We start from the raw sequence: 23334 nt of genomic DNA, 5'->3' as shown, positions 1-23334 counted from the left end.
TTACCTGCCCTGAGAACAAGAAGTTCTCTGTTGGAAAAAAACCCTGTTTCGTAACTGATTATAACTTAACTGTTCTTGTCATCTCAGCGTGTGATTGCAAAATAGTATAATTTGAGCATAGTATTCTCCCTGTGCTGCTCATAACATTAGATCTGAGAGAAGTGACAATTATGGAACATTTCCTCCTCACGCTCCTCTGACAGCTCCTGCATGTTCCAGCCCCATTAGCCACGGTGTTGGCCTTTTCAGAAGAGCTGCTCTCATGCAGGGATTTCAGAGAGGTGGAATTATATGCTGAAAACTTGGAGGAATGGGCTGTTCTTTGGAGGAAAAGGCTTCTGCATCATTATCTGTTATTATCCTGAAGCTGGTTTTCTGAGGTTATCAGCGCTGAGCGCTTTCCAGAAAAACCCAAACACTTTACTGGGTAGACTGGAGACCAGAGTTCTGGGATAACCAGGGCTCAATTTGCTCTTTGGAATAATTCATGAAACACCATTAAACTTGATGTTTATCCTTGTCCAGCAACTAAAGATTTAATGATTTCCTTAGTTTTTTACTGTATATTTGCTGTAGAGATCAGTAGGAAATGCAGTTGATGGCAAATGCAGTGCTTAAAAGCAGACTATGTAACTTTTCTTTTACATATAAGTATAAGAAGTCCAAATTAATTATTCACGTAAAGCCAGACTTCAAACTGGCCTATAAAAGAGGATTGTTGCATTTATTTTTGGGTATAACCGAAGCACAGAAATGTTACTTGTTAATTTCTTTACTTAATTAAAAGCAGCTTGGGAAAACTGAGGACACTGGCAGCTTTGCACTGTAGGTCAAAGAGATGTTTAAAATTTCAGATCCCTCAGGAACTTGAAAATCAAGGCTATTAATATCATCCCCAGATTTTATAAAAAGGTCAGCTGAAGTTGGTGTAATTAAGAAATTGGTTCCAATCAATTTAATTTAATTTTAGAATCTGCTTCATGGTGCCTTCCAGACCAGGAGGCAGACAGAGCTGCAGCTTTATTTTCAGGAGTGGTTAGACAAAGTCTCTTGTTTGGTTTTGCTGGGTTCTTTAGGCAGAATTCCTTCCAAGTGCTTGTGTTGAGTTGTCTGATGCTCTGCAAGTGTTGTAATCAGCATTTCACATCTGTGTGTCAGTGTTGGGAGAAAGGTGCTGGAGCTGTGAGTGCTGTTAAATAGAAACTCCATTTCTTCCTTTGCTCCTGCTCTGTGCTGCAGGAAGGCTCGTTTTATCTTATAAATACCGTGTAAATCAGTATCTGATGGATTGGTAAATTAATTTATGAGTTAGAGATGTTGTTTCCAGCATTTATTAAGTGGGTATGAGGGGCACTTGTCTTTCTTTTTGTCTGTCTGTCTTTTTATCCATGTGTTTGGCTGTAGATTTTTGTTAAAATCTATTCTTATTTAAGGAGGAGAATCCAAACCCAGAGGCTTGCCTTCCAGTGGGAAAAGAATCTCTGTATTCTACCCACTTTTCATTTGTTTGTTAGTTCTCCATCTGTTCTTTGAGCAGGATGTTCTAGACCCACTTTGTCTCCAGTGAAGAGAAGCTGCTTGGCTTTGTCACATGGAATGTTTCATATATATATATTTATATATATGAAAAAAGATGTATATATATATATTGAAACACAAGAAGTCTGCCTGTCTTTTGTCTTACTCCATTATATCTGTAATTGCTGTACAATTTTGTTGTGTTTTTCACTGATTGCGTGAGTTGGGTTGTTTTTGCAGCAAGTAGCTTGGTTGTCAGTACAGATAATAAAATCAACAAACCCTCTTTTCTCTGCAGCCTTTACTAGCTGAGATTTCAAACACTTCTGAAGGCTGGCTCTGTAATAAAGCTGTGTCAGAGCTGAGAGCCTGGCACTTCCCTCAATCTGATCCAGCTCCCTGGAGCTCTTATTTCCCTGCCCCTGTCTCTAATGCAGGTGTGATTTCACCCTCGTTACACCCCCTGTGCTCATGGAGCACCAGCTCGAGGCTTTTTGTGGTCAGTGTTTGTCAGACAGAGACAACAGCAAAGCAGGAATCTGGGGAGAATTGGATTGGATAATTGATGGGTTAACCCCGTGTCTCTGGAACTTTCTCTTAGGGTCACCCTGCTCCCTATAAAACCGTCTCGGCCCGAGCAGCCACTCCATCCACCATACTGAGGCTCCCAGCCAGTGCCTTCCAGGATGTGTTCCAGAAATACCCTGAAACCCTCGTGAGAGTGGTGCAGGTAGGTCAAGCTGAGAGGGGAAGAGGGAAGCACTCTCATTTCCAGGTTGCAGGAGGATATTTAGAGGCTCAGCAAGCTCATCATCCATCCATTGGTAGATATGGAATTGCTCAGCACAGCTTATCAAGATTTGGACTTGTTCTGCTGTTCTCCTGGCTGTTGAGCCCTAGACACAATAATCCAGCATTATCACAACAGGAACAGTAATTTATGTATCTATATATCTCCATTAATTGAGTTTCTGCCTGTGGTACCCTCATCAGTCAGCCAGCCCTGCAGTGTGAGTCTGTTGGTCTTCGGGGAGTAGAAAGGTGCTGGCGTGGGTTCTGCAGCCTGGGCTGCACCAGGAGGGCTGAGAGTCATGGACAGACTGTCACATGTCCTGAAACAGGACTGCTGGACCCTCAGGAGCTGTTTGGTGGGCCGATGCTTTGTAAGTCACAGAATTCAGCCTGACGTGTGAATTTTCACTTTAAAATCCCCTGTCAGCACCTGAGGGAAGAGCTGTGCTTTGTGTCAGTTCTGTGCCCACCTTCTGTTGCTTTGCAGGGGCTCAGATGGCTCTCAGGTGAGCATCTCCTGCAGGTGGGAAGAGGTGCAGGGATCAGGATTAAGGATTTCCAGGGCTGGTACCTTGTCCCACAGGGTGACCCCACGAGTGGAGTCACTCTGGGCTGTCCTTTTGCTTCGCTATCACTTCTGAATCTGTCCTTGCAAACTGCTCTGGTCTCTGGATGATTTATGAGCAGTGCATGAACCTCCTCATACTGCTGGTTGAAGGAGAACAGATCATTAACACCAAATTAATTTGCTTTGTGAGAGTTGATACAAAAGAGAGCATGGCTCAGGAGTGGGAATTAGCTGGCAGGGCAGAGGAAGGTGCCACTGATTCATTCCAGTGTTAGGTTTGAGTGCTTGTGGGGCAGTGGGACAGGTTCTCTATGGGGAGAGCTGGGATATTTTTTTTAATGAGCAATATTGGAAGCAAATACTTCTATTTCAAGGCACTTTTATTACTGATGTTTATAGAAAAGAAAAAGCATTTGGTGTTTGGGAGTAAGACTTTGGATTCTTATGCTATCAAATGATGGTGAAGTCATTGGTAAATCATTTGAATCTCTCTCTGTCTCGATTTATCAGCTGGTAAAAGGAATTTCAGCTTAGGGTACAGTCTGTATTTTATAGGATGTTTTCAGGTACTCTGGTGCAGGATTGTGTCTAAATACCAGAACGAGTGTGGGAGAATGATAAATCCATTGCAATTGCTTCTTCATTCCCGGTGTGCAGATCATCATGGTGAGGCTGCAGAGGGTGACATTCCTGGCCTTGCACAACTACCTGGGGCTGACCACGGAGCTCTTCAGCTGTGTGAGTTTGACAGGGCACAGGGAGGTTTTCCTTCTTCCAGAAGGTCATAAAGCAAATGCTGCACATTTAATTTCATGATGACAGTGCTTGAGGACTGAGGCACTTGTATAACTAGCCCGTAAAACCCAGCCTACGCTGATGCCTGGGGAATTGGTGGGGAGGTTTAAACTGCCCAAGTGCATCATTCCAGAGTGATGTGTGTGCGCTGCTCCGTGCTTCAGCGCTTCTGCTGTTTGCTAATGATGTCACCTCTGTCTGGAGCAGTGGGAAGAACACTGTACCCGTGGTGGCAGAGGGTCAGGAGATGCTCAAAGTGTCGAGCTGGGAGTCCCCAGACCCTGCTGGGATGCACTGAGGGAGATGCAGATCCCAGGGAAAGCCGCCCTTGGGGTCTGGGACTGATCAGCACAGCCTGAGCGGTACCTGGGGGTCTCTGCAGGCTCCAGGGCGTGGAGCACACATGTGAGGGGGTGGCTGATGTTTGTTTGTCCCTTTGCTGCTCCCAGCAGAGCCAGGGCATCCCACTGATCTCCGTGAGCAGCGTCACCGCCGGAGGCAGCGCCGGCAAGGCTGGGAAGAGACAAATGTCCAGTGCTTTGGAGGAGGATCGTGGAGACAAGTTTGAGAAGTCTGGGGAAGCACTGGAAATGGGTAACGCTTCTAGAAACATGGAGGAACTGTCCTCTGGGGTCTTCTTTCATTTTTGTACTACTCACAGAATCCCAGACTGGTTTGGGCTGGGAGGGACCTTAAAACTCACCCAGTGTCACCCCTGCCGTGGGCAGGGACACCTCTCACTGTCCCAGGCTGCTCCAAGCCCCAATGTCCAACCTGGCCTTGGGCACTGCCAGGGATCCAGGGGCAGCCACAGCTGCTCTGGGCACCCTGTGCCAGGGCCCCGCTGCCCTTAATGGTAAAGAATTTCCTCCCCAAATCCAGTCTAACCCTGCCATCCTTCAGCTTGAGGCCATTTCCCTGTCCTTTCACTACATTTGATCCACTGTTGGTACCACTGCTATTGATCAGAGGATTATATCAGAGTAGTTAAGGATTGTCTTAGATTAATTTCAGGTTTGAAGCCTTTGGGTAGTCCTTAGCTTCAATGGGGAAATATTATTGTGTTCTTAATGATATTGAGGGATGAAGGAAAGGGGAAAAATAAGTGACTTCTCATTCTGAATGCAGAGAGGGAGTTGGGAAAATTCAGCACCCTAGACACCAGCAGAGGAATTGCTGGATATGTGTCTTTTCAGCCTAAAGACTCACTATTAAAGGTAAAGCCAGGCAAATAGATGGAGCTGAATTTTGCCTCTGCAGATGGAAAAAAAGTATTTAAATAAAAACCAGGAAAAAGGTTTAAACAATATTTAATGTTTCAGAATCTTCAATTCAGCCTTTAATGGTGGGTAGTTAAAGGTTCTTCTTGTTAGTGAAACTTACTTTATTAGGGGGTACCTTGTGTTTATAACATTTGCTTCTAAATTTCAGACATGTTGAGGATTTCTGGTGCAGAAAACTCTGAGCATGTTTTTAGAAGAAGCCTTTCATCACCTCCCTATGCAGGATCTACAGAGGCTTCTAGTAAGTAGTACCTGGCAAAATTGTGGGAAATATGTAATTTATCTAATCATGGGGGAAATGTCTGGATCTCTGGAGTGCTGGGCTAGATAATTTTCCTGTTTATGGTGGATTATCATCTTGCAGTCCTGTTCATGGTGGATAATCATCTTGCAGTGCTGCTTCCTAATTTATTGGTCAAAAAATTATTTAGTAACAAATGGACTGTTATCCCAGGGAGCATTCCCTTGCTGTCATTATCAGCAATAGGGAACATCATTTGGCTTCCAAGACCTGCAAATGAAGAGCTTTATTAATTGATATTACTGAATCAAACTGAATTATGATGATAGGCCATCATCTTTCACATAAAAGATGACACATGTTTCTTGCTTGGCTGATTGTCCCAAAAAGCACATTACATGGCTTTGCTGCTTTTAGAGGAATGTTCCTTAGAGTGGGTAATCAAGGTGATGGATCGTGGGTGCTCTGAGGAGACATTTATGAGGCTGAGCTGGTTTGATGCTGCACCATCATTTTGGGGAACTTTAGTTACTCCACTGTAGACATTTTCCTCTGGGCCTGGTGTTTAGGGCAGCTTGGTGTTCCAGGGTGGAGAAACTGGAGTTCTCGTGGGAATCACAGAACACAGGCATGTGTCTCTGTTAGATCAGTAATAAATTGAGCAATGTGAGGGAATTCCAAGGTCATGCTCAGGTACTGTTAATAGAGAAATGTTTAATCTATTAAACTGGAATAAAGGTGCCCTGGGTACTTTAGAGGATGCTTTCATTGCTCACCTTGGCTATTAAGTGACTTAGAGGAAAGGAGCACACTGTGAGGGTTTGAAGAGCTTGGAGACAAGGAAGAAGGAGGGAGCCTCAGCACTGAGAGCTGTCCCCAGGGTAAGGTCTGTGTCACTTGTTGCTGCCATGTGAAGTTGTGGGGTGCACAGAGCAGAGCAGTGGGGAGCTCCTTCAGTTTGAACACTGGAGGGCTGATTTGTTTCCTCTTCAGTTCCTACTGGGCAAGTGTAAGGGGTCTCACTTAGATTTTTTCATGGTTTCTGTGTTATTGTCCAGAGGGGTGGATGTGATGGAGAAACAGGATTTTGGCTGGGCTAAGTAGGTCGTCCTTCTAAGCCAGGGAGACAAATTAAGAGAAAATACTGACTGACCCACACAAGACTTGGCTTGATTTTCATGTGCGTGAGGTTGTTTTATGGTAGGAATTATAAAATGCACCAGCAGACTTGATTCACTGGCAAATTAATTAATCCTTGCCCTGAACACAGCCCCTTAAATGAGGCAGTTCAGTGAGCTCTGCCTGTGCAGCCCTGTGACATTCTCAGGGACAGTCCTTGTGTGCTCTTAGGAGCTTTCATATGGAAGGATCCCTGCAAACTTCTCAGTGGATGTGTCCATTTGTCCTTCCTTTCTCCTTTTACATGTCATAAAAGTTATGCCAGGGTACACAGAGCTTAGCAGAGAGAGCAAATGAATTTTTACTGACAGAAGGAGCATATCTAATTGGGTAATTATGATTTACCTCAGGTAACAGGGCTGATTTCTTCTCACTGTTTAGCTTGCACAGAAAGTGTCTTGATGTCTGTAATGAAAAGATCAAGATCTTACTTCAGATTCTATTCCACTGCTTACTGTGTGTTCAGATTCCATGGAATATTGATCATGTTTATTATTAATTCAGAGAGGGGAAAACTGTTAGAGACATACAAGTGCTGTTATCTCAACATCTCCTTGATTTGCTTGTTGTTAGAATTAATAAATGCTACTAAAAATTGCTTTGGGAGAAAACACTTCTGCTCCTGGGGCTGGCTGTAATTTGTTCTTCTGGGTTTTTTTGTGTAGTTATCTAACTTGAAACATAGCAGTTGTGTAGATGAGGGAATAGGATTCTACCAGCTCAGACTATTCTGCTTTATAACTGTACAAACTGTGTGGAGAAAGATAGATAGAATTAATTCATTGAAGAATCTGGGCTGGGGAACAGTGAAATTAGAAAGCAGAAATAAAACAGCAGCGCTTTTTGGATGTAACAACTTGACCCCTTCATTGTCCCTGCAAGTAAGCCTTCCTAACTCTATTTTTAAGGTTAAACAGCAGTTGTCTTTTATTGTTTTGGTGGTTTTTTTTCCCCAAGAGTTGGAGAAGGTGCTGCTCCCCCAAAGCCCTGACGTGCGGCGCACGTGGGACTGGCAGAACTTGGCAGGGTAGAGGCCGGGAATGCTGCCAGGGACTGTGGCAGTTGCCATTGTTGGTGCAGTGCCTTCCATCCCCATCCCAGCAGCGTGTGGGACACCACGTGTTCCTCACACAGGATCCATCCCTCTCCTTCCCCGGCGCCTCCTGCGCTCCCGAGCCAGCGGCTCCGCGTGCGGCTCGTCCTGCCGGCGCCTCGCCGCTCCCGCTGCAGCAGCATCCATTGCTGTGTGGGCACCGGGCTCAGGGGAGGGCTCCTGCTCTGAATAGCAGTCGAGTAGACAGCAGCTTTCATTCTTAGAATGCCTCCTCGTTCTCCTCTCGCCGGGTTTTTAAGGCGCAGGGCTGGGTAGGAGATGCTTTCGCTGCCGGCGCGGCTGAAATCGGGGTGTTTGCCTTGAACCTGAGTGTTCGGATTGAAAATGCACTTGGTGTGTTGGGGCTCAGGAGTTTGGCTGACCCTGGGATTTGAGGGACCGGGAGTCACATCAGCTCATGTGGAGCTGCTCTTTCTACTATCCCAGTTCACAGAATTCACAGAATGACCAGGTTGGAAGAGACCTTCAAGACCATCGCGTCCAACCCATGCCCTAACACCTCAACTAAACCATGGCACTGAGTGCCATATCCAGTCTTTTGTTAAACACATCCAGCTTATTGTTTATATCTGATTTAAGGTCTTTAATGCTGCAGTGTGCAGGAAATCCAGTTAACAGCATCAACAGCATTACTATTTACTTTCCTTTTGTATCTTATGGCTTGTAAGTTCTGATGATCAACTTTGGGTCAGCTTGTTAGGTTTTTTGCTTGGAGGCTGATCATTAAATGACTTTATTATGATCCCAGTGGCAGGTTTGAAATGTGCAAAGATTTGTTTATATCTGTACATCACAAAATCATGATTAAGGTTGGAAAAGGCCCTTCAGATCTTCAAGTCCAACTGTCAGGCCAGCACCACCCCTGCGTTCCCCCAAGTGGCACACCCACATGTCCTTTGGGCATTTCCAGGGGTGCTGACTCCACCCCTGCCCTGGGCAGCCTATGCCAGTATTTTACAACCTTTTGCATGAAAAGATTTTTCCTAATATCTAATCTAAACCTCCCCTGGCAGAACTCAACACCATTTCCTCAAGATGACATGGAAAGAGAACTCTTGAGGTAGATCTGAATATTTGTGGCAGTGGGATTCTTCCCTTGGCCTAGCTGGAGTGGGAGATAGGAGTCAAGCCCCTCCAGAAATAAAAATTGTTGTTTTGAAATTAAATATATGGAGAGCCTTTCATGGTAGGGTATTGTCACATGATCATAGATCGCAATGGTGTAAATTTTGGTTCCAAAAACCAACTTCCAAAAGCTTGGGACAATCTTGGGCAAATTCAGGTCTGTATCTTTTGGGAGGGACAGGTGGGGAAAGAATCCAAATTTAAAAATTTGAATTTATTAGGTGACAGAATTTACCAGTCAGGAAAGATAATTGCTTTTCCAAAGGGCCCAGTTTATTCTGGAGCAGCAGTTTGTATTTATAAAAGCAAAAGTGGAAGAATGATGTAGTGACTAAAGGTAAAAGGAAGAAAATATGAACTTTTCTGAATAGCCTATTTTGGAGATATATTAGGCATAGAAATAAGATTGAAATTATTATAGGTTTATTTGTTAAAGGAAATTGCAATTTCTGCATTATTTTTAAACTCAGCTGTAAATCTTCGGGCTGTGACTTCCAAGGATGTGGAACTGAATAGAAAATATGCCAAATTTTTCCAAAAAGGCTTTTAAAAGAAATAAGATTTCTTCAGCAGATCCCACCTTTTCTATGAACCCATAAACATCTAGAAGGAGCAACAGATGAGCTCAGAGGGTGAGCTGCTCTCACAGATGAGGAAATTGGCCCCTGAAATTTAATGTTCATCCTATGAAGGATTTCAAGGATTTGTGGAGTATGGAAAATAAGATGCAGCAGCTGATATGAACCATCAGCAGCATCACCTCAGGCAGTTTTGCAGAAAGGCATAAAGAACACCTCAAATTTTTAAGTTATCAGGAGCTCCCTCTCTGCAGCGCTCTGCCAGTTCTCAGAGGACAAAATGCCCCACGACAGACGTTCAGATAATGACTGTACTCTGTGCAAGAGTGGATGTGGGAATTCTGGGACACCCGAGTTCAGATGGGAAGATTTAAAGTTCCAGGTCAGAAGGAACTGGGAAATAACAGGAATATGAAGATGCCACTTGCTAAAGCTGCTCCACTCGGTGGGTTACCTGCTGTTTCTGAGAATCTGCAGTACAGGAGGTGCTCAAACCAGGATTTTTGCCTTGTTTGCAGACAATTCCAGCAGCACCAAGTCCGACATGGACATGGCCTACGAGAGGGCCAGGGTGCACCTCTCCCCCGAGGACGGCGCCGGCAGCCCCGCCGTGGCCAAGGTGGGTCTGCTCCTCCCCGAGGGCCCAGCTGCCTCCTGCCCTGCCTTCCTGACTTCCTTCTGCTTGGAGCCATTCAGATGTTTTCTTCCTCCCTTCCAAACACTGCCCTTGCAGCTCTGTGCGAGTTGGGATGTGTGGTTTTACAGAATCCCCAGATGGTTTGGGTTGGGAGGGACCTTTGAAGCCCCTGCTGGTCCAATCCCCCTGACGTGGCCAGGGACACTTTGCTCTACCCCACCCAGCCTGGCCTTGAATGTTTTTGTGGTATTGTTTTTTAACTTAAGGGTGTTTCAGTAGATTTTAGTGGCTGTCAAGTCATATTATTGCACATCTTGAAATTCTGTGGAGATCCCCTTGGTGAGCAATGGGAAACCACTGCTGCGACTTTATATGTATTTTCTTCCCCTGACTCATGAAATGGATTATTTGGATTTCTCAGACTATGCTTTATTTGTGAGAGGTACTTTAGAGCGGGGAATTAAAAACTTGTATCAGCTGTAGGTTTCCAGTCATTATTTATAAATCTGTTTTTATTTTTCTGGTCTGCTTTTTACGAATACTGACCTGGAAGTTAAGAGCACAAAAACACTCTTGAATTATAAAACTGCAGCTTAGAATCTGGCATGAAACTGTTGCTCACTGTGACCTTCACAGACATTTTATCTTTTCCTTCATATTTGTGTACAGGGCTGATAAAGTTTTAGTTCCATCAAGCTGGCAATGGCCCAGTTTCTGAAGTCTCTTATTCCTTCCCTTTCACAAGCTGTGATGAGTAACTTTGTTTGATTCAAGTGTCAGGCTGTGCAGAAAAATACTGGGATAATGAAGTTAGCAAGCTGTTGCTTTTTTGGAAACCTAGATTTCTTTTTTTGCAGACCACCAGTTGTGGTGGGTAGAGAATGCAGATGATAAAGGCAAAATTCGGCCAGGTAGGTGCCAATTTTGATGTTTAAACTGATCCTTGATGTGTTTCTTCTCTTTGCAGTCGATACTGAAGAAGACTGTGACAGTGACAGAAACTCCTTCAGCAGTCTTCCATTACAGTGCTGTGCAGGACTCCTGTAACAGCAAACACACCGATGCCATCGTGGAAGCAGCAAAGAAAGACCTCGCAACCCTGATGAAACTTGATGTGAGTAAATTGCAAGGGGAACTGGCTTTGCTCCTGCTTTTCATCTCATTCTGCCAGGAACTGAACAGTGGATCTGTCTCCTCAGTGTGCTGGAGATGGGCTAGATGTTTTATTCAACAGCCTGTTGAAGTCATTAGAAGGGCTGAAATAAATTTGAATTATTCTGCCATTTCAACAGACCAGGCTGGAATGCAGTGCATGAATCTTCCGTCTCTGTGTGCAGAGTTAGCCCTGCAAGCATTGCACATGTGCAATTCCTGCCACCTCACTCTGTGCTCTCGCTGAGTGTGGGTGATTGCTGAATCCATGAATCCTGGTGGCACTGCATCCCAGGGAGTTGTTTGGGTTTGGAATTGTCCCTGTACTTGCCCAGGGGCACTGGCAGCATCCCCCAGCTGTGTCCTGTGCCCGTGGCAGGGGCTGTGCCTGATCCCTGCTGAGCCCCTTGGTGTTGGAAGGATTGCAAATGGCTGTTTTCATCATTCCAGTGATTCCAGCTGCATTTCATTACAGAGGTGTGTCTGTTCATGTGGATAATCAGACCATTTGGGAAAGCTCTGCATCTGTCTCAGTCAGCCACAGACATCCTTGGCTTGTTCCAGGCTGTTCTGCAATAATTCCAGTCTGCTGCTGCTGCCAGAGGCTGGGCACAGCTGCTGCACCTCCTCGCCTGCCTTCAGAGCTGTCACCAAACAGAACTTAAAAAAAATATGCTTCTAGATTTTAGCATTCCCTCCTGACTTGCAAAATTATTCCCCTTGCAGCTTCAAAATCCCTGTCAGGGTCTTTCAGCTCCCAGTTGAGAGGCTCGAGGTGCCTGTTCCACATCATCAGTGATCTGAGGTTTCTCAGTCTGCAGGAGCCTTACCTGTCTCATTATGTTAATTTTCAGGTTTTTTCAGGCATTTATATCCTCATGAAAGTGTATAGGCTGTTTTAGAATAAATTCTTGTAGCAGAAGGAGTAAAGTAGGACTTCATCTATTCTGTTCTTGATCCAGATCTGTTCTTATCAGATCATAAGCAAAAATTCCAAGATTACTGGAGCTCCTGGTTACAGCACTATTCTTTTAGTCTAGAATAAATTTCTCAGTAATTACCAAGTAGCAGTTTAGAGATAAAGTTAATTTCAACAGTGTCCTTAAAATGCAGCACCTAACAGGCAGAGTTTGTAACATCAAGATCTAAATAATGGTGAAATAAAGTAGGAATTTCAAGCACCTTAGTTTTTCACAAGCAAATTACAATCAGGTGGGATGTGGCCAAATGTCAGAAATATCATTGAAAGCTGAATTTTTTTTTCCATGTAGGAATAGCAAAAGTTGATTCTTCCAGAGGCAATGCAAAAAGAATCTTACTGTGTACAAAATATTTGTGTTCAATGCTGCTTGCGTGAAAGAGAAGGAATTCTTGTAAGCTCTTCTCTTAAAAAAGCGAGCTCTTTCTTAGCTAGATGGAAGCATTTTAAGTTGTCATTTCTCAGAGCAGCCAATCAGAGTGAATAAAAAATGAGATGTTTTGATGAGAGATGGTAGGTTTGGGGTTTTTTTTAGATTGTTTGTTTGTTTTATGTGACAGAGGGGTAAATGTCTCTAGGAGAGCGATGTTATTTCAAATATCCTTTAGGTATCTGACTTTAGAATTAATTTTTTTTTTTCTTTTGTTTTAAGCAACTTGAATTCCTTGGATCTCTGTCATGAATGATTTTCAGTCTCCTGCAGTTTTTGTGTGCTTTCAGCTTTATCTGCGGTTATGATGGGGAAGGTTAAGCAGTGTTGCAGGGCATCTCTTGGACTTTCCTTCAAAAAAAATATTATTTGTCCCAGTTAATTATTGCTTTATTTAAATTGTTTCTAATTGGTTTGTGTGTTTTCACTTCTGTACCATAAACTCCTGCTAATTTGTTACCCAGAAATAACCTCTGTTGCTTCTTACATTTGCTATTGTAACTGAATGGATTGAGGTGCCTGCTGCATTCATTTGTTACAGTCATGCAAAGAAAGAAAATTGCTGGGAAATGGAGTTTTTTGGGGTAAAGACTTACTGTCCGTAGAAGCTCGTAGCTGGAGGGGGATCAGTGGAGTTTTTAACCTAAACCCTGTAACTGTGCTATACTAAATTTGTGTTTGCTGGTCTCACCCTTTTGAGAGACAGGATGCATTTTATTTGTCAGCTCTTTTATTGCTTAATGGGGCAGTGAGAGCACAGCAGAGAGGATACCAAGGTCTGCTTGGAGGTCACTCAGTCCCTTCCATGCCTGAGGCAGAATCAGATATTGCTAAGTCATTTCTGCCAGGTTTTTGGCTAAGCTCTTCTTAAAGATCTCCAATGCTGAGGCTTACGCAGCTCTGAGTACAATCTATCCCAATGCTAAAGTAGTCTTAGACGTGAAGAAAATCTTTGCAGCAATTTTTTTTTTCCCGAGCTGATGCAGCCTGAAAATGCTCTTGATAAGTAGAGCTCATGAGGGAGCTTGTATTCCCCTACTGAGAGGTACTTTCAGAGTTACAACTTCGGCTTTAAGAATAGATAATACTATACAACCATAAATGTCTAAATATAGAAAAAAAACATTATAGAAATTAGTTGAGTTGCTATTGCTGAACTGAAATATTTTGACAGGTGCTTGTCAGGTTCTCTCCATTGGATATGTTCCCATGAAACAGATGGGCTTTAATAAAACTATTTTTGATGAAAATATGTTCTTTTTTTCAGCAGTAGGTGTAAAGAATAATAGTGATTATTTCACTCGCGCTATTTTTTTTTCACCCCAAAATGGAAAAGTTCCAGCCTGGCAGAACAATTACGCTGGTGGAGTGTTTACATCTCTGCTCTGCTGGTTTCCTGCTGGAATGGAGTTGATGACTGGGGTCACATTCTGCTCTGCTCTTGTGCTCAATTGGTTTTTCCTATGAGTGCAGCTCTCAGTGCTGCCTCTGAGGCAGAGCCTGGGCACAGCCAAATACCCAGGGCAGCTGTGAGAGCCAGGGCTGTGCTGCCTCTCTTCAGCCTGATGTGAGCTCCTCTCTGAGCCTTGTCTTCTGCCCCGCTCAGCGGTGGTGATAAAGTGTTGAACTTCTGAAGATTTATACCAAGGCTGGAGAGGGGCTGTGGGCATGGAGTGACAGGACAAGGGGGAATGAATGGCCATAAGGTGAAGGAGGGCAGGCTGACATTCGATACGAGGAGGAAATTCTTTATTTGAAGCATGGTGAGACCCTGGCACAGGGTGCCCAGAGAAGCTGTGGCTGCTCCTGGATCCTTGGAAGTGTCCAAGGCCAGGTTGGACTTTGGGGCTTGGAGCAGCCTGGGACAGTGGGAGGTGTCCCTGCCTGGACTGGATGAGCTTTAAGGTCCCTTTGAAACCAAACCAGTCTGTGACTCTGTGGTTTGCTGGTCTGGGTGAAAGTTATGCCAAAGCAAAGGTGGCCTGAAGCATCAGGGTTTGATCCTGACTGCACACAGAACTCCAGATTGTGTGGGCATTCTTTGAGATGGAGAGAAAAGCCTCTCCATGCCTGTTTGGTTGTCTCTTATGCACTCAGGGTTATGGTGGTGAGAGCAGTGTTTGGATCAAAGGAATTTTGGGCTCAGCCAGCTCAGCTCCTTGATGTTGCAAGGGACTGGGGTCCAAACTGAGGGTGACTTTTGGGAAGACCCTTTCCTCCCATGTTCCTTTCCGCTGGGATTGAAATTCCTACTTTTCTCTGCCTAAGCACAGCAGTTCATGAGCTTGGGGAAGCTTTTGTTGTACTGAAATCTGCTCTGCAGGTACAGCACAGCCCAACTGTGTGCCCAGGGCTGGGCTGGGACAAAGCCACTGTTGGATCATCTTGTCCAGTTACTCCATCATGCAGAGAGGGTCTTCTATTTTCACCTTCCTTTGAAAGTAACTTCGTATTTCATGATTTCCATGCCAGCTGATACAGATCTATTTTCATTATAGACCCTTTAAAGAGTCTAGGGGGAAAACTGCTAAATAGAAAATCCTAAAGAATCCAAATGTGATCAATTAAAATGCATCAAACCTCTTTTTCTTTTCTGGAAGAAATGTCTGGTGGTTAGAGAAATATAAAAATAGGTGCCATCATATTTTAAAGAGATTTAAATACTTGTAACATAGTCTTAACTGTTATTCTTCCTTTATTTGGGTGCTTCCTCACATTCTGGGACCTTTACCTGTGCACAGAGCAGTAAGTTGTACCTCTCCCCCTTTCTTCTCCAGAATCCTGCGTTGCTGAATGGCAAAGTGACGCTGCATCAGGTCACTGCTGGCACCGTGCTGTCCAGGCAGGGAGATCAGGTGAGTCTGGCTCAGTCTGTGCCCTTCCAGGAGGTGTTGATACATCAAACATTCCCACCTGTCCCCTCCCAAGCCATCTCTCCTGGGGGTGAAACACCCCCAGCTCTGAGCCTTCCTGCACACAGGAGCGGTGCTGCAGCCAGAGCCAGAGCGGGAGTCTGGTGCCTGGGTGTTGTCAGCTCTGATGGACCTGGTGGGAAGGTGTGGAGTGTCCCACCTTCATCCTTCCTCAGGAGCTGGGGGGACTGGGAAGCCTGTTTTCACACTTTGGGCTTTTGTGATACCACTGAGCTGCAGTAAAGCCCTCATACAAAACCAGTCCAGCGTTATTCATTTATAGCAAAGCATGTTTAGGATATAACAAGCCTTATTTATAATAATCCTGTGTAAATAGAGGAGCTTAAGCAAAGCAGATCATGGGCAGCTCCAGTTCCAGTGCTGGGTTCTGCTCTGCTGACCTGCCATGCCCCTCATCCTGCAGCTGTGATTCCCCATTATCTCCTCCACTCTCAATTCTGTTGTTATTCCTTGATATCTTGAAGGTGCAGCCTTCATTTTTCATAACCACCCAAAGAGAAACCCATTTTTTTAATATCGTGCCTGCTTAGTTTTAAATATTCATAACCTGCCTTAATAATTCACTATTGTGTCTTATTTTACCACCTGATTGTTCAAAAGCTATAGGGGAGCTTTCTGGGAAACAGATCGGTCATGATAGCGCTGTCACTGGGATAATTGCTTTTAAAATCTTGGGGGATTTTTGTTGAACTCTTTTTTTTTTTTTTTTCCATTTGCTCCAGGATGTCAATGTTTGCTTTGTGGTCTCGGGCATGCTCCACGTGTACCAGAGGAAGATTGACTCTGAGGAGGACACCTGCCTCTTCATCACCCACCCTGGGGAGCTCGTGGGCCAGCTCGCTGTCCTCACTGGGGAGCCGCTGATCTTCACCATCAAGGCCAACAGAGACTGCAGCTTCCTCTCCATCTCCAAGTCCCACTTCTATGAGTGAGTTCTGCCATTCAAACATACGTAGATCTGGGGTTTTTAACATAGTTGTTAGAAATTTTTTCATGAGCAAAGGACCCTGGGTAGTGACCATCCCCCTGTGCTGGGTGCTGGTGGGGGGCCATACATCAAATCCTGGGTTTAATTTTGGGCCCCTCATTGCAAGAAGGACATTGAGGGGCTGGAGCGTGTCCAGGGAAGGGAACAGAGCTGGGAAGGGGCTGGAGCACCAGGAGAGGCTGAGGGAGCTGGAAAGGGCTGAGCCTGGAGAAAAGGAGGCTCAGGAGGAACGTTGTGTCTCTGCACAACTCCCTGACAGGAGGGGACAGCCGGGGGGGTCGGGCTGTGCTCCCAGGGAACAGGGACAGGAGGAGAAGGAATGGCCAGGGGAGGTTCAGGTTGGATTTTAGGGAAGATTTCTTCACTGAAAGGGTGGTCAGGCATCTGAACAAGCTGCTCTGGCAGTGGTGGAGTCATTGTCCCTGGAGGAGTTCAAAAAACGTGTGAACTCCTAAGATGTGGCACTCTGTTGTATGGTTTAGTGGGCCTGGGGATATTCAGTTAAAGCTTGGACTTGATGATCTTGGAGGTCTTTTCAGCTGTGATGATCCCATGATTTTAAATCCAAGTGTTGGATGTCTGTGCTGATGCAGGTCCATCCCACAGCAAACCACGTTTTTATGGGGTGGTTTTAGGTACCCAAATGAGCTGTGGTCCCTCTGTCAAGTGGTTTAACTCCAGTAAGAAGCAGGTCAGGGAACATGGGAATATTAAATGGTGATGCATTAGAGCACTTAACCCAAGGGGGAAGGAATTACGGCCCAAGATTCAAATACTCTGTAATCTAAATAAGAAAGTCTGCCCAGAGCCTGCAGTTTGCTGAGTTAATTGCTGCTTTGACAGGCCTTTTCTCTTGGATTCATTTTTTCTTTTTGCTAGAAAACCTCCCCAGTTCTGTTCCCAGACAGAGCCAAGGAGCTGGGTGTGTTTTGAGTGGTTGGTCTGGGTGTAACTGTGGGTTTTAAATGCTCACTTATAGAGCAGGTTAAAGAATAATTCCCCTGTGCAAGACAGGTTCCTTCCTGGACCTTGGAAGTAGGACCTGACTTGGGACTTAATGCTTAAAGGGGAATATAGGTAATTAAAAATCCAATATGATGACTGCAGTTAGCCTTGTTGCCAATAATAATGATTAATACCCTTGATTTATTCTGTGATCCTGTCATTTAGAGTTGCAATTAGTTCACACACATAGTTTGTGTCTAACGCACGATTTCCTTTGATAATCTCCTTTTCCAGCTTCTGGAACGTGCCATGAGTCCTGAGTTACATGGAGGACTTCTGGGGGGATTATTGTGTTTTCTAGGCTACTGTGATGTTGTCCATCTCTGCGTCACTTCTGCTTTCTAAATAATTGTGGTTGTTTGTATTCCTGATGAACTCTGCCCCTGAATCCTTGCTGTGGGGTTTCAGTTTCCCCAGCCCAGGCAGGAGGCTGGTGGCTGTGGAGCTGAACCTGCTGTGCTCAGCAGGTGCTTGGTGATGAGCTGTGTTTTTCCCAGGCTCTGAGGTGGTTGTCAGCTCTTTGGCCTAATTTCTGAGAGATGCTTCCCACTTGTGCCATTCCATGTGGTACCAGGCTGTTTCTTCTCAATGGCTGCTTTTTCTCTCTGTCCTTTCCTGCTGTTGTTTTCCTGCTTGTTTCTGACTTCAAATTTCCTTTTGTTGTCTCAGCCAGGCAGGCAGATTCTACCTTTGCCTCCTTTTTCTTTTCTAGTTCTTTTTTTTGTTACTCAGGGCTGGATTCTCTCTCATTTACTGAAGCTCATTTTCCTGAGATTTCTCTTCTCTTCTGAATTACCTCCTGTTTATTCCAGCTTGCCTTTCTGCTGCCAGTAACCCCTTACCAGTCAGGGATCAAGACCCATCTATGTATCACCTCATCATCATTTTTGGGTCCTTTCCAAATCTTTCTTTTCCTCCTTTGAAGTCTGTTATCTGTTCTCTCCATTTTACAAGCTCTGTGATATTCCAGCATTTCATCTTCACAATTTGTCCTGAATCCCAGGCTTTATGGCACTTCTGATTCCTGGGCCCACATTTAAAAGTGACATTGGAGAAAGGCTTTGAAAAGCATCAGGTTCCTTCTATTGCTTCGTTTTTGCTTTGAACTCTATGAGAAAGAAAAACTTGTTAATCAAATAGGATGTAGACCTGTTTGCCATTTTTATGTAAATTCTGTGTTCATAGTTCCACAATGTTCAGGTTTCTCCTTTGCCTGGAATCTCAGAGGAATTATTTTTGTGTTAATTTGCTCATTTTTCCCTTAGCTTACAGACTAGGTGAAGTTTGACAAGAGCTCCTATTATGCTCCAATATTTCACTCTTCTTTTCCTGTCACATGTGTTTCCTCTTTTCCTCTCTGCTGCCCTGGAACACTCTATGTGGTTTTTCTCAATAATTAATGAGAGGGTGAAGCAGAGAGCACATGGTCAGTGGTTGTCATGAGGAAAAGAGCACAATGATGGAAGGAGCCTGGGGTGGAGAATTGAGTGTTGGATGTTTTATCAAATCCTTCCCACTGAAACTTCAGGGTAGGAGCCTTTTTTGTGAGTAAATGGCTGTCTGTAGAAGCAGAGTGCAAGTGCAGGGGTGGCACAAACTGATGCTGTGGTGAATCCAGGGGTAATTCCATGGGATGTGCCTGCAGTGCTTTGGGAGCTGCTGCTCTCAGCGTGCGGTGCCCCGCGGCAGCTCCTGGAAAATGAGAATCAAGTTGTCACCAGGATCTCCTGAGGGAATAAATTCAGGATCTGTGCTACCAGTGGCTCTCTCACATTTTCCACTTCTATAAATTTCACAGTTTGGAGGCTTAATCGTGTGCACTTGCCAGAGAAGCAGGAATGCTTTGATTTTTATTTGGTCTTGCCAGCTAAGCTGAAAATCCCATCGCAGCCACATCCCCAAGAATATCTGCAGAAGCTCCAGGCTTTCACAGAAGCTACTTAGCCCTTATTGTTATAGTTGGTGAGCTTTCTAGTAAAGAATCCTCAAAGTCCCTTCACAAACCTCTGTAGTACAGAGCTTTGGATTTTAATTTTCCCAGTGCCAAGCATGTGCCAGGCAGAAGAGCAAGGATGTAAATGCCCATGTGAGAGGAGGGAAACTGGGCTGATAAAGGGGGGAAAAACCTCTTTTCTCTTCTCCTGTATAAGGGTGGGTCTCACCTTCTGTGTTAATTCTCTTGTAGAAGCTGCATGGCACTGAGGGACGTGAGAGAGTTCCAGGTGGAAGTAAAAGAAGCCTGTTTGTTTGCATTTTGAATGCATTAAATATTAAGATATATATTGTGAGGGAGGAAAAGAGTAAATGGCTTTTATTGACGACAGCAGACAGCCTGTGTGGGAAGAGACTCTGAGGGCTAAATAAGCAAGTGGAGTAAAACCAATGAGCTAAAGCATCCAGGATTTTTTAGGGGCTTTATTTACTTTTTCAATCTGCTGAGAAGAGGGATAGGGCCGGGTGTTTTCCATGTGTCTGTTGGTATCTTGGTCAGGATGCTGGGATGGCATGGAAAAATCAGGGCAAGAGAAGATGGTCAGGAGGGAAGAGCTGTCCTGTTCTTTGGTAATAGTGTTTGCTGGCTGGATTTTTAAGTGTTCCACATGTAAGAGCCAGTGTTCAGTTTAACTGACCTTGTAGACATTCCAGTGCAGGGGTATGAGTGGGGTGTGTTCAGCATGAAATGGGGATATGTGCCTGTGCATCCCTGCCCTTTCAGTTTCAGGGCTTTTGGTTGAAATTACAGGCCTCATTATTGAAAAACTAGTAATTGGAGCTCTGGCTGAGGAGAGCAGTATGCATGGAAAGCTCCACGTGTGCTGCACTGTCCCACAGTCCCTGGCAGCTCTGGGGCTCTTGCTGCAGCAGTGGCACTGCTGAAGGAGAGTGCTGATGTTGTAAATACCTCAGGACAGTTTCTGTGCCACATCCAGGCAGTGCAGAGCTCCTGGTGAGTTGCTTTTGTAGTCACAGTCTTGGATTGTGGATCTCTGCTTGGGCTTGCTCTGATTCTGCCAGGTTACAGTGCTCCAGAAAGAGCTGTAATCCAGTCAGGGAACAAAGAGTGGCAGTGCCCCTTCCATGCCTTTCTCTTGCTGTGTTATTTAGGGGTGAGGTTAGATACAAAGCTGGCATGATTTGTGCTCAGAGAGGGCTCCCTCATTGCAGGGTCTCCTAAGGAGATTTTCTTACCAATCTGGCACCTTCCTTGTGAAGGGGACATGGATGCAGAAAACTTAGCAAAGAACCTCAGGAGATTCCAACCAGGCCCAGTGCTGGAGCTGCCCTGGGTCAGGACAACCCCAGGATCAATCCAGGCTGGGCTGAGCAGAGGGAGCAGCCCTGGGAGAGGGACCTGGGGCTGCTGTGGGTGAGAGCTGGACCTGCCCCAGCCCTGAACCCCCTGCCCTGGGCTGAGCCCAGCCTGGGCAGCAGGGAGGGGGGATTGTGCCCCTGTGCCCGGGTGAGACCCCACCTGCAGAGCTGCCCCAGCCCTGGCACAGCACAGGAAGGAGCTGGAGCTGCTGGAGAGATCCAGAGGAGGCTCCAGGGGGATCAGAGGGATGGAGCAGCTCTGCTGGGAGGAAAGGCTGGGACAGCTGGGAGTGTTCACCTGGAGAGGAGAAGCTTTGGGGTGACCTCGGTGTGGCCTGGCAGGGTTTGAAGGAGCTGCAGGAAAGATGGAGAGGGAAGATTGACAATGGCCTGGAGGGACAGGACACAGGGAATGGCTCCAACTGCCAGAGGGCAGGGCTGGATGGGAGATTGGGCAGGAATTTTTCTCTGGGAGGGTGGGCAAGCCCTGGCACAGGGTGCCCAGAGCAGCTGTGGCTGCCCCTGGATCCCTGGCAGTGCCCAAGGCCAGGTTGGACACTGGGGCTTGGAGCAGGTGCTGCAGGTTGCTTGGAGCAAGGTGCAGCTTGTCCATGAGCAGCTTTCATGCAGCCTCCTCATCCTTCTATGTGCACTTCTCACGCTGGGGCTGCAGACACAAATCTACTTCTTTGTGAGTATTTCTCTTGTGAAATAACTTGTTTTCTAGTGATCTGCCCTTGATGCTGCACAGGAATGGCAAAAATAAGCTGCCCTAACAGGTAGAACAAACTGACGTGTGTGATCCATTCACCCCTGGGAGTGCTTCCGGAGGTACTTGAGTGCTCACTCCCACAGTGACAGGGTGAAGTGATCTTCAGTCTAAAAAGAACGAGAAATTAGACATTCCTGAGCAATTCCCAGGCGTCTGTGAGAGTGATTTTTTGCTAGGCCTTGCAGTCAGTGTGGAGTTTGAGGTTGTCCTGGCAGAACCTTCTCAGTTTTTCAGTTTGAGGAACATATTGAATTACATGGTGTCTTTATTATTAGGGACTTCTAAGCATGACTAAAAACATTCAGTGTGAAGATTGAGAGCTTTATTAGAAGATGTTTCAGTTCTTTGCGGTCTTTGCAATGGGGAAAAGGGAATATTTGAAATGCAGAGCAGGTGTTTTATTTTTAAGCGCATCAGACTTTCCATATAAAAAGATTCTAATGTGATATGTGGGGGAAACTGAGCACGAGCAAGAGACTGAGATGGGCAGAACAGCAGGGAGGGAAGATTCTGGGGACAGGTTGAACATTTCCCTGAGTCATGAGACACCTTTGTGAGGGGGAAATGAGGAGGGTGGCTCACAGACAAGAGCTCACACGGCTCCTGGCCATCCTGCTGCTCTGGGAGAAGGGAATTGGGCCAGACAGCAGGACTGGCATCCTGCTTCTAGGACAGTGCCAGCTCTGAGTGCCATTTAATTTAGGCTGGGTTGGAAGCTGGGCAGCCTCGTGTTTTGTCAGAGTCCCTGGTGAGAGTGGTGGTGGTGCAGGAGTGGGGTGTGGCCAGGGAATTACTGCCCTGGGATGTGGTGCCTGTGGGCAGCTGCTCCTGTCGTGGGGACGTGGATCAAGAACACTTTTCCTTTTTCCTCAGGATTATGCGGGAGCAGCCCAGTGTGGTGCTGGGGGTGGCCCACACTGTTGTGAAGAGAATGTCCCCCTTTGTCAGGCAAATTGACTTCGCCCTGGACTGGATGGAGGTCGAGGCTGGAAGAGCTGTTTACAGGTGAGACGTGGGCAAAATCGTATGTTTGTTGAAATTTTGCTGCTTCAGGAGCTGTGCTCCCTTGGGGATGTGTAAAATGAGAACCTCATGCTGTATTTTTCAAGCATTCCATTGGGTTTATTTGTTTGCCTATTTTGAGATTATTTTCTTTCTGCAGTACCTTCAACATTGGTTCAGTCTCTTGTCTCCACATATTGCTAAATTATTTTATACTATTCCTCATCTTTTCTGTTGTCTTGGCTAGCTTTTTAAGTGATATGATTGATTAAGACACAGTTCCATGTTCTGGTGGTAGTTTCTACATTGTTGAGGGCATGAAGATCTATTGCTCGGAGGTTTTCAGCCTTTCTGAAACAAACAGCAAAACTCAAAGGTAATTCAGTTAGGCTTAATCAGCAGTAAATTGAAAACAGGAATTTTGTGTTTAAGGGGCAAAAGTTACCTTGGGAGAACTTAGTTTTATGGATATGTACCAGGATGCAGTTGAGCTGTTATGTGGTTGCTGCAGTGGTGGGAGAATAATAGTCTCATTTAGAACATGATCTGTATAATTGTAATTTTTATAACCATACCTGCAGCACCAATGCCAGTGGAAGTTTGGATTACTCTGTGCATCAAAACACTCCCAGCTGTCAGTATCTTGTTAAAATCTTCTGGAATTCTTTGCATTTGTTTTAACTCCACCACCAGAAGTGTGGCATTCCCAGCGGCACTCCTAATTGTGCCAGCTGGATATAGCAAAAAAGTTCTTGGTAGACAAAGGTGCACACACCAAATCTGGAGCCACTGGGGGGGATCTTGCTCTTTGACCTGCACAATTCCTCTGCACATCCACGCTGACCTGGCAATGGGAACAAGCTCCTGAGTAACCAGCAATGAGCCCGCAGCGTCCCCTTGGGCCTGCTCACACCTCATCTCCTTCCAGTCC

At 45.4% G+C, this 23334-nt stretch overlaps 1 protein-coding gene across 2 annotated transcripts in view; it reads left to right on the top strand.

Moving 5' to 3' along the window:
- PNPLA7 (patatin like phospholipase domain containing 7) overlaps positions 1-23334 on the top strand; it is a 125620-nt gene that overhangs the window by 12390 nt on the left and 89896 nt on the right. Inside the window, exons 10-18 of one of the 2 annotated variants that reach the window (XM_040083108.2) lie at positions 2120-2248; positions 3536-3616; positions 4126-4267; positions 5105-5197; positions 9712-9812; positions 10798-10944; positions 15169-15246; positions 16047-16252; positions 22275-22406. In XM_040083108.2, the coding sequence (XP_039939042.1) occupies positions 2120-2248; positions 3536-3616; positions 4126-4267; positions 5105-5197; positions 9712-9812; positions 10798-10944; positions 15169-15246; positions 16047-16252; positions 22275-22406 (1109 nt within the window). Of the gene's footprint in view, positions 1-2119; positions 2249-3535; positions 3617-4122; positions 4268-5104; positions 5198-9711; positions 9813-10797; positions 10945-15168; positions 15247-16046; positions 16253-22274; positions 22407-23334 lie in introns of both variants that reach the window. The other variant, XM_040083107.2, reaches the window with a different exon arrangement.

Source organism: Hirundo rustica, chromosome 20 (genome assembly GCF_015227805.2).
Source record: "Hirundo rustica isolate bHirRus1 chromosome 20, bHirRus1.pri.v3, whole genome shotgun sequence".
NCBI classification, from domain to species: Eukaryota; Metazoa; Chordata; class Aves; order Passeriformes; family Hirundinidae; genus Hirundo; species Hirundo rustica.
Note: the sequence above shows the minus strand (reverse complement) of the source record. Positions and strands in the feature narration are given on the sequence as shown.